Genomic DNA, 11,326 nt, shown 5'->3' on the forward strand with positions numbered 1-11,326 from the left:
GGGGGGGTGTCTGCCTTTCGGGATCCATTTAAATTAAATTATTTGGGATGGTACATTTTGTCTTTTTGGGTAGGTTTGACAGTTAGTTAGTTTGTCAATAGTTTATTTATTTAAATGTCTGTTAATATTAAGGTTAATTTGTGATGTATAGTTAATTGTGTCTGTGTGGACTAGTCTTTGTGTATATAAACCTCCCTCTGGATTATTTGTTAGGTCCTTTATGTTCAGTTTGTTGTTTGTCCGGTTTTTTCAATTATTATATAATTACATTTCGTAAATAAATCCATATTTTTACTTGCAATAAATTACAAAATAATACTAATAAAATAAAGTCAAACTTATTTGAAGCTTTTATTTACATATCATTTGTTTATGTTTGTGTAACATTTTTTTTATTGTAAATTAATTATGATGATTTTATGAACTATTCATAAAGGCAGTTCAACATTTCATCATGTGGTTAGTTGACTTAAACTTGCCACCATAGAAGCAGTGGTCACAAAACTTTAGGAAATTAGAAAGTTATGCGTCATAGGTGAACTCTACTTAAACAAATAGCACTAAAATGTGAGTGTAAACATAAAAAAAACGTTTGAATCACTACAATTAAAGAATCAACAAAAGGTGTGTTTTCCATTCCCATGTCAAAAATTAGTGAACACATCGCACATCTCCAACATTATCAGAGGCTGAAACACGACTCCAGTCAGGCCCCCTGCAGTGAACATTAGCCCCGATTTTGGATTAATTTCAAGAGGTGGCTGATGTTGCACGTAAATATACACACACACACACACACACACACACACACACACACAGATGTGGGTCACTAGTAAAAAACCACTATGACTATTTTAGTTCCATCTGGCTCGTAAGCCCAGTGGTTTCATGCCAGGGAGGGAATAGAGAAGACACACAAACAGAGGGAGCACAGGGAAGAGAGAAGAGACCTTTGTACCACCTCTCACTTTCAGTCCCTCTCCATTTTACATCCATTATAAACAGTAGCCAAGTAAAATAAAACACTGCCTATGGAAACGGATAAAGCTGTTTGAACTATATGTGTATTCATCACAACAGCAAAACACTCAGAGATGAATACCCAGGCGTGATGACCTTAATATCACCCCAGCCCTCACAATTCCTCTGTGAACACAGAGCTCAGCTCTGTGATGCTGTCGTTAAAGCGGCTCAACAGCACCTCACTGTGGGACATCTGGAAACTACAGCAAGAATATTACAGTTAATAGCTGGAGAAATATAAGAGGAGGGCCTGTTGTTATACAGTTTTCAGTTAAGTTCTTCCTTTCTGGACAACATCTACTTTTTAAATATATTTTTACATGGAGGGAGCGGCTTACCAAAAAAAAAAACATGTCAAATTTAGACACCTTTTATGAGAATCATGCATTGCGTGTGTATATCGGTTGTGTGAGCCTGTTTTTGGCAATAATGAAAAGAAGGGATTGTTGTACCTTGCATTCAAATTTTTCACACTTTCAGAAGATAAGGTTGCTTCCTGCAGCTTTGAAGCTGTATAACACTTGTCCCCTCCATTTTTCCAAATCCAAACAGAAACAGTGTAACTCATAGATTTTCAGTATCCTGCCTCTATAACAGGTGGCGGTGATTGTCACTTGACTAGAGCTTCAGCCATTGTTGTGTTTACAAGGCAAGAGGTTATAATACGTCCTCTGAGCAGCGCTACATCTTCAGGGCAGATTGGAGGCTACAGTGAGTCACTATTGGAAAGTCTTGAGACAGGCTAGCTGGTTAGCGTGCTAACTTCAGTAGAAGAAAAGATGTGATCAAGCCAAGAGTTAACACTGTTGTAACCTTCCAACACTGGTTGCAGCTCTTCTACACTGGTATGTAAACAGCTGTTAATGCTAACATTAGCTATGTAGCATTAGCAAAATTTACAAATAGCTCTTTTAAATAACACGAGACACCAGCTGAAAAAGCAAAAGAAAGCAAACTGCTTTTTAAAGAGCTTTTAATTAAAAGCCTTGTACAAGAAACACACAGAAAGCAACAACAGTAACAGTTAACATGACACTGAATACATAATCTGTACAATAAGGGTTTGCAAAACATGCTTCAGAAGATCAGATACATTACAATGTCATCATTAACCTCCAGCTCCTCGTCATAACCATCAATACAATGTACATAATTCATATTAGCATAAAACCAGACAAAACTGCAGTATTGATACATTAAAATCTGTTTGCCTTCTGATCAAACCCATATTGAACTATTAAAAATGGCATTCAAATAAACAGCATCACATTAACATTATAATGCATATTTTAAAAAAACTATTAAAGTACAGTACAAAGGAAAAAAAAAAGCTTAAAAAGCACAATTCTCAATTCATTAAGTATCTTTATCCATACATTTAAACAAGGATCCTTCCTTTTATCCAATTAGTGCCAAATAAATCTAGCACTTCAAATAACATCACATATAAATGTAAAACAATTCAAAAGGGGAAAAAAAGCTTTTAAAAAAATCAAATAATAAAATCAAGAGCCCTATTTGGTTGAAAGATAGGCCACTAAGTTGAGTTGTGCTACCCCATATGAGAAAGAAAAAGAAGGAAAACATTGCTATCAACAGTTGGAAACGTCACCTAGCAGCCTAATACCTTACACATCTACCAACTGCTAGAGTCACTTCTATCCACCACTTAAAGATATTAAAGATATAGTAGATGAAAAAATCTATTCCAAATCACGATATATCCATTTGGAGAAGAAAATAATCCTTTATTTCGGCATGTTTCTGGAAAATATAGAGGACTCGGTCCATTCACACTTTGTCAAATCAGGATTTAAGTTAAGTACTGTCCTTTTAACCTAATTTAAATTTGAGCTATAATCCATTTCATGATAGTGTTTGACACTTTTTCTTCTCTATACTGGATGTGTCATTTTGGAATAAATCTTTCCACATGTAACCTATGAGAGTATTGAAAGAGTACTGACAACAACTAGAACCATCCAGTACATGACAGGAGAGGAGGCGACATCTTCCTCGTCAGTGTGTAACAGAGACATGGAGAAAGACGACAACAGGAACTGTTATTACAGGTTGTGATAAAGTAACCATGCTAAAGTCATGGTTTAAGTAAGTTGTTTTTTTTTTTGTTTTTTTTAAGTTATTATTATTATTATTATCATGCTCTCTGTAACAGGAGCCGGGTAAGACGAGGTAAACGTCGCCTGGAGTGTATCTGGGGTTGGATGGAGCAGATATAAGGCAACACATGCGGAAGATTTTTTTTGAATATTGCAACACACAGTTACACCAGAGTAAGAGCCAAGGTCTGGGAAGGTCTGGAAAAGGTGGGCAGCACCAGAGGAGAGTTTGTAGCCTGTGTATAAAGGGCTACGTTTCTTTCGAAGTACGTCAGATCTCTCGATGGTCAAAATTTCTGATTGCTTTCATGATTTCAGGCTTTTAGCTTGAAGCAGCCTGCAATGAATGAGCTGAGCAGAGGGTCGTGGTCAAGAACACATGGGCGATGGATTAAACCTTCGGAGATTAAGCTTTTATCCTAACCACCAGGCTGTCTGACACGCTTTGACTGTTACATGATGCCACTGAAAGAGAGCACACCTGATGTATTTGGAGTGAACAACTGTGCCGACTTTGCTTCTTCTCGGGGCAGAAAACTTCAGGCCCCAAGTCGTAAGTAGATCCTTGCCTTGGTAAAAAAGTAAGCGCAGCAAGGCAGGAAACAAAATAATTATAACTAGGAAAGTATAAATGACGTGTCTGATCAATTGTAACCTGGTTTAGTGGCTGGAAAAATACATGAAAGATAAATTTATCAGCCACAGACAAAAAGACAATTTGTCTTGAGGCGATTTCCTAATAGAGAAACCAGCAGGAAGAGAGGATGTTGGATGATGCATGTTAGTGCATCCTTAGGTTTAATTCCTCATCATTCCACTACATGTGCTCAAGACTTCAGCAGAAAAGATGCTACAAAAACAGGAGCCCATAACAAGGTTGTCTGGTTCAGGGACGGTCTTGCTACTCTCATCCTTCATGCAACACGAGTTCATACAAAAAAAATCAACCAAATCAGGAGCAGCGGGGGAACTTCGGCAAACATCAACCACCAACTGTGCAACATAAGCATGACCAAACCTTGGATACTTTTGATGTGGAAAGTACTCGAGTGTAACTAGAGAAAAGAGCAGACATTCTTGAATATAAGTGGTGTTAGGTCCTTTGTTAATTTGTTTGGAAAATGTTACCGTTCACGGAAGTTTTTAGATGGATGACGACAGATTTTTATCAAAATGTTTCCCTAAATTTGAACTTAGTTTCACCAATACAAAATTCTCAAATGCATTTGTGTGTTTATGATATATCAAAAAATCAACGGGCACAGTAACCCATTTCCAGCACCTCGCCTGACAGTTATTGAATTAGCTGACAGAAAAAAAAGGACAACAACCTTTGTCCTCAAATTACTGGCAAAGTCTCGGCCTGGTTCAGCTTCTCCAGCCCTGTAAGTCGCAGGACACTGTGAACCATGCTACATGAACCATTTCTATTGAAACTAGCACTTGAGAACATACAAATAAAGCACTGTTAGCACAGCATCCAAAGGAACAAAGCAAGGTGGAAAACTATTTGCTCTACCTGCCAGTTTGGTAGGTAAACAGACAAACTTGCCAGTCTCTACTGGTTTTTCCAAGCAAAAACCACCTGGATACATGTTCCACAGACCTCAAACACCTACCAAGTAGATCACCGGTTCAACAAACTACTACTTTAGCTGCATTTGGTTGGTGGCTTCAGCCTGAACTGTGTTCAGCTCATGGACCTTCTAGACCTTGACAAGTTGAGAAGTTATATAAATCTGGCATTAAGAGAAAATTTCACAACTGCAGGCCAGTTTAGAGTCTTGGTGGACGTCACAGAGTCGAAGAAGGTGGTGGGGTTGTGAGAAAACAAGGCAAGCAGGGAAAGATGGCAAGGACAGCAATAACTTAAAAACTATTGTTTTTGTATATTATTTTGCAGCTTTTAAGGTTGTGCGTGCATATAAATACTTACTCATACTGTATGTATATGCATGTGCGTTCAAGAGAGCAAGAGGAAAAGGCCTTGAAAAATTGATGAACTACATAGAATAGGTCATTTTTCGATGCAGTCAAGTGCATTGCATTTACCTCGCTGTATTGATGCAATATATGAGAGTCCAACTGTGTTAAGTGCAAAAACACACCACCTCATTTATCATTAACAAGCTGGACTTCCAATGAGACTAAGGGGGCAAGAAAATTGGCATTACACCTGAAGGCTGTCCAAAGCAGCCGTCGCAGCAGAGCATGTATCTAAAACAGCGTGTGTTTCTTTCACATGCACCAAGTGTGCTTGAAAAATACCCACCCTACACACCAGATGGACAAGGGTTTCTAGCCGTGTCACACCAAACAAGCTAAACTCTGCATGTCTGGAGTGAAAGAAAACAAACACAGTTTCAATCCAAGTCTGCTTCAAAGAGTCAGTGCTGTGCAAGTGGACAAAATATGGCAATTTAAGTGACAACAAGGGCATATTAGAATTTATACATTTTCTTTTTAAAAAAAAATATGCTCTTTTTGTTTTTACTATTCAATGGCTGGGTGGTGTAAAGTTACATTACATTTCATTAACCTTACACAAATATGGACACACCTTTAACGAAAAGGTGGGAGGGGGTTGAAGTGGCAACACTGGCATGATATTTTTCTATCATTAAATGGCAATCGACTTCATAATATCTGATCTCCTATGGCTTGGCTGGGGAGGGGTCGTCGGAGGTGGAGGCGGGGGGAGGGGAAGAGGCATTTTCGGGGCTGGAGGAGGGCGAGGCAGGGCAGGAGGCAGGGGAGGGGAACTCTTTTATGGTGACGGTGCCGAGGTTGGTGGTGACATCAGTGACCACCACATCCTTGCAACTTGGCGCCATTTCAGGGTGCCAGTCAGGGTCTCCTTCAGCAGGCACCCTTTGGGGTTCGGTGGGGGCAGAGCTCTGGTCCCCAGGGGCGACACAGGGGAGAGTGGTGGGCGGCTGGCGTTTAGCCCTGCGTTGGCGAAGATTTTTCCTGCCTCCCTCTGAGGGCACTGAACGGTCCACGGCACCCTCCTCCTCCTCGTCTTCCAAGGAAGAAGACGGTGAGGAAGGGAGGAAGGGAGATGCTGAAACCACCGGGTTTGCATCTGAGGACTGGGCAGGAGTAGGATTCTTGGCGCTCTGGCCCTTCTGGGTCTCTGCGTGAGGTTTACTGGGCTTGGGACCCTCGCTGGAAGGTGAGGCTCCAGTGGCAGGCTTGGACTTTGCAGCCGGGGCGGTGGGAGATTTTCCTTCAGAGCCGCTGGAGGAGGCAGGAGAGGGAGGTGACTGGTACTGAGAGGGGGTGGTGTTGCTGTCCCTGGCCCCTGTGCTGGAGCATGACCCTGTGTGGGGGTGGAAAGGCACAGGGCCTCCACACTGTAACCCAAACGGCTTCCCGTACATCGGGAACCCCAGCATCTTCAGAGGAGGTTGGAAAGGTCTATAAGGGGCCTCTCCCTTTTTCCCAATGATGCGATTGCGAGAAGGGATGTTTTGGCGTCCTGTTGTAATATTCCTACTGCCTGCAGCTGTGCCACCTCTACCTGGCTTATCAATGACCTTTAGGTTGAGGATGATCCGACCTCTCTTGACCTCTCGGGGTTTGACTCTACGGTTGAGGATACGGACGGTCTCGGAGAAGGGGGAGACATGCATGCGGGAAGGGAAACCACCAGGGTTGGAGAAAGTAGGTGCCATGGGGTCTGAACGGGGCAGTGGACGCCTGGACATCCGGTGGCAACGGTGAATGTCCTTCTTCAGCTTGTGGGTGGCTGCGAGGGAGTTGAGTTTAGGGGAGGGGGCCACAGTTGAGGAAGAGGAGGACGAAGATGGTAAATGATGAGGTGAGGCAGAAGAGGAGGGCGCTGCTCGGCTGGAAGTGGACAAAGAGGAGCGCGATGCGGTCTGACGGGTGCTGGTGGCTTGGCGGCTGGGCTCTCTTTTCTGAGAACGTGCCTGAAACAAACAATACATTTTAGAAAACATTGTGAGGGAGTGAGCTTTACTTTTATTGAACAAGGAACTGCTAGTTTTAACAATTTGATAGCATAATACCCACTTTGTTTCCAATATTAGCCCAGGAAACATTTTGTGATTTGTAGGACAAAAGACATAGTTTCTCAGTTAAAATTGGCCTAAAGTCATTGTTTTTGAGATGTCCAGGTCCAGATGCCTCAAAATGCTGTTGGGACAATAGTGTTATGTCACTTTAATGGCTAAAATATAAATAATAAAATAATATATAAATAATAGTAATATAATAATATAAAACACTTTCCAACCAAATTTAGCCAAAATTTAACAGTCTTCATTTTAAATCGGCCTTTTAGTCTGAAAATCAATTCTTACTGAGAGTAATAAGCAGCAACACAGCTATTGCTTGACTATTTGTGATTAAAGTAACAACAACCAATGCACCATAACTTTCCACTGTTTGTAACTGTTGATGCTACTCTACACTCCCGTGCAGCTCAAACTACAGCTCTTATTGCAACTGATCACAAAAATATGACATGTCATGACTGATAGCCAAACTCTTTTAAACTTCAGACTTCAGACTTGGCTTTAAACACTAACCGACTGTGTTGTTCCTGCTCAACGCTGATTTGTAAAAATGAAAATGATAGTGTGAAAAACAAAAGTAGCACGGCATAAACACATCCCTGCAGCAATTTTCTTAGAGACAAGAAACACGAATGCGTGTTCCCAGCAGTGTTGACGGTGATGCATAGTACAAGCATTAAAATAAACTTCAAACAAGCAAGAAAAACTGCTGCAGGTGGGTTGACCTTATTCTTACTTTAACAGTAGAAACCACAAACAGAACTTTCCACACAAGGTGCTGCTACCTGAACAAAAGCACCTATTTGAGGGCAATTAGGTTAAATTGTTTCACAGCTTAAATTACATTGTCATTTTGTAATCGAAAAGTAAGAATCTGAAGCTCATATCCATGCAGTTATACAGACATCGAAACATACCTTGATGACAAAGTTTTTGGGTTTTGGTCCTCGCTTCTTCGGCCCATGTAATTCCCTTTCCCGTTCCCTAAAAAAAAGGAAATGGCAGTTTACAAACTCCCAATAAAGTAGATAAACACAAGCTAAAAAAAGAATGAGACGACAGGAGCAAATATGAAACAAATCAAAAGAGAAGACTGATGAAAGTCGTGGTTGTGTGAAAGTAGAGCAGTCAGGCACAGGGCATTCGTTTCTGGGTCTTCACGTCAATTTTAGTTTCAACTTGGTGTGTCATTCTTTTCTCTTTTATGGTGTCCATTTTAGCTTCCTGTCCATTTTAGTTTACTGTAAACATCTAGTCTCAGCAGAGCAGCACAAGTGGCTTGGCAGCAGATATAAAGGACTTAAGCTCAGATGGACGTTTTACAATCAGAGAGAAGATGAGAAGGAATGTAAAGATACTAAGAGAGCAAGCACCATTACTTACAGTAAGATATATGAGTTAACTTAAGTAGGGAGATACAACAATGTCCAAACAGAAGACTAAGAACTGAAATTAACAATAGACAGGTCCGTACTATTTGAATTCGAGCATAGCAGACAATGACAAATTGTAAGTCCACACAACAATGTGCAAAATAAGAGTTATACTTTGCACATGATGTATGTTCTCTCACCGTGTACCAGCTTTACTTACTTTTGCTCAAAGCCCAGTATCAGCCTGTCATCCAGAATATTCTCCTCTGGCTCCCAAGTGCTGTGTCTGAACAAGAATGGAGCAACGTGAAGAAAACACACAACGAAGGAAACATTTTAGCACAAAAGAATTATTCTGCACCAAATGTGATCATTTTATTTATTTTTTAAAGCATAACACAAACATCACTTTAAAAGATATTGTGGGTTGTGATGGTTACATTAAATTCATCGACGGGAATAAAACTTACTTCATTGCCCATCCTTTCCATTTTACCAGGTACTCAATTCTTCCCTGAAAGAAAATGACAGATGGTGGATTAGCAAAAACAGCTCATATATGACAACAGGGAGAAATAAAGAATTTAAAAAATCCCTTAAATGTGGAATTCATTTGCAGCATTGTCCTTTTCCCTGTTCAGTCTTAAGTCTTAAATTACTCTTACATTTGGGAGCTGTTGTGTTTTCGTTGTGTCTTTTACGCATGACACAGGACAAAATCCTGCATGCTTTTCTTGCAGCACAACACCATGTCATTCATTTATCCATGTTTTAGTCCTGGTGAGTCGTTGTCAGGTTATATATTCGTCTGGTAAACATCATATTTAAACTTAATTATATTTTCAGAAAGAAAAAGCTCTTGTGGTAGTTGGTGATTTCTTCACATTTGATTGGGGATGCTTCAATGCTCTCTTCTGAATGAGAGCTCATCCTTGTTCTCAAAAGTTATAATCCCATACAATCTAAATAAAACCATACACATTTTCACAAACTTTTTTTCCCCCCACTTCAGACAGAGGTAAATTAAATTGCATGGTAAACATATCTGCATTTCGAAAAAGGATGAGTCACTCTTAAAAATTTGTATGAAGAGCTTATATTACACCTAAATATGGTAGGCCTGTTTTGTGCAAGATCTGGGATTGCATGCATCTCATCAAGAAGGGGGACAGCTGTTAAATTCTAGCAGGCAATTCATTATTAACTGGAGGCCTGGTGGGCCTGCTGGTTAACTATGCATACCAGTCACTTTAAGATGGTATCCTACCATCATTTATAGGGTCTTTTCCAGTATACAAGCTATAGCAGACTGATAAAACATTGACATCAGTAGTCCTGCATCAGCTGGACTTTCTCTTAAACAGCACATAAGTGCAAGAACTAATGTTTTAGGGACCATCTTTCACAGCCTGCAGAAGAAAGCAACAGTTTCAATCAGTCTTCAACGTGGGTGCAACATGCACCTCTTCCACAAGCTGTAAACTGAAGATTGTGACCGTATAGCTTTAGCTACCGTTAGCTGGCAGAGAAGTCAGGCCCCTCCATTTCATAGCACAACCCACATCCCATCCGCTGGGCTGCCTTGTTCTTTTGTAGCTAGCCCCTTCTTTGTGTCGCTGTTTTTATTGCCCTGCTAAAGCCTGAATACACCAGCCATGACTGGTAGCCCTGCTAGTTAGCTTAAAGCTAGTTGTGACTAGCAAAGTAAAGGCATCCACAAGGCCTCCATAGCATTGCATAGGCGCAGAAAGGCAGCCCCAAGCCTATGGAGTAGAGCAGTGCCGTGCCGTGCTGACCGCGGCCAACATCTGCTGGCAGTCAAAAGACGCGGGACGGCGACGATGTGGCTCACCTTACGAACGCGGCGTTTCAGTATGGCTTCTGCGGCGAAAATACGATCCCCCGCCGCCGAGAGCTCCATCTTTCATGCCCCAACTAAGCTACCTGTCTCTGTTTGCCTCTCTCCAGACGACAAGCTCTGCTGACTGCTCGGGCCGACCACAGCCAAACTGTGAGAGAGGCGGCAGATACACACACTCTCTATCACTCACTCTCTCACTCATACACACTCACTCACACACACACACACACACACACACACACACACACGTGCACACATACACACACCACCAAAGCAGCGGCGGCGCGGCTATCGTGCTGTCACGTGACTGGGGTCAGCCCCTTTGGTCGTCCTGGCAACGATGAAGACACTCACGAGGATGCAAAAAACCGCGTGCTGCTTTTAGCGCTCATCGCTGGGTGATGACAAGCGACGCCATGATAACTCCTCCCTAAACACATGAAAACTTACGATAAAATAATATCCTATTAGACAAGTGTTAGCAGCAGCTAACAAAACAAATCTTTAACCTGTCCAGGGCAGTAGCCATGATTTTAAAAACACTGGGGGCATGAGTCAGGGGCACCATATGGGGGGTGGGAAGTTGGGACGATTCTAAGGGCCTGTAACTGAATTTTTTTTTTTTTGATTATTACTTTTAAATTTTGATAAATGTTTCACTGATCATCATTAATAGAATATTTTATTTACAATGTACTAATAAATAAATAAAAAACCCATACAAAACACTGGCATAGAAAATTCTGAGTGTTTACATTTCATTCCTTGTGAGGCAAATGGATTTCACGCAAGCGAGAATCCATCTTGCCAGGCTCCAACTTATTCGCTTGTGTCCAAACCACAGAGGCTCAGACCAGTCAGCATCTTATGATGGAGGAACTAATGCAGCTATGGGCTATTTGTTTA

General features: G+C 41.2%; 1 protein-coding gene across 1 annotated transcript; it reads right to left on the minus strand.

Annotated features, from left to right (window-relative positions):
- Positions 1 to 1,979: 1,979 nt before the first annotated feature.
- On the minus strand, positions 1,980 to 10,698 carry cbx6a (chromobox homolog 6a). Its single transcript, XM_087169861.1, has 5 exons — positions 10,412 to 10,698; positions 9,030 to 9,073; positions 8,780 to 8,845; positions 8,104 to 8,170; positions 1,980 to 7,078 (listed from the first exon to the last, which is right to left on the minus strand). The coding sequence occupies exons 1-5, from the start codon at positions 10,478 to 10,480 to the stop codon at positions 5,798 to 5,800; spliced, it is 1,527 nt and encodes a 508-aa protein (XP_087025987.1). The 5' UTR covers positions 10,481 to 10,698; the 3' UTR covers positions 1,980 to 5,797.
- Between the last annotated feature and the right edge of the window lie 628 nt (positions 10,699 to 11,326).

Source organism: Seriola lalandi, unplaced genomic scaffold (assembly GCF_002814215.2).
Source record: "Seriola lalandi dorsalis isolate HSWRI2012SDOR001 ecotype SW California unplaced genomic scaffold, Sedor1 jcf7180002054918, whole genome shotgun sequence".
Lineage (NCBI taxonomy): Eukaryota > Metazoa > Chordata > Actinopteri > Carangiformes > Carangidae > Seriola > Seriola lalandi.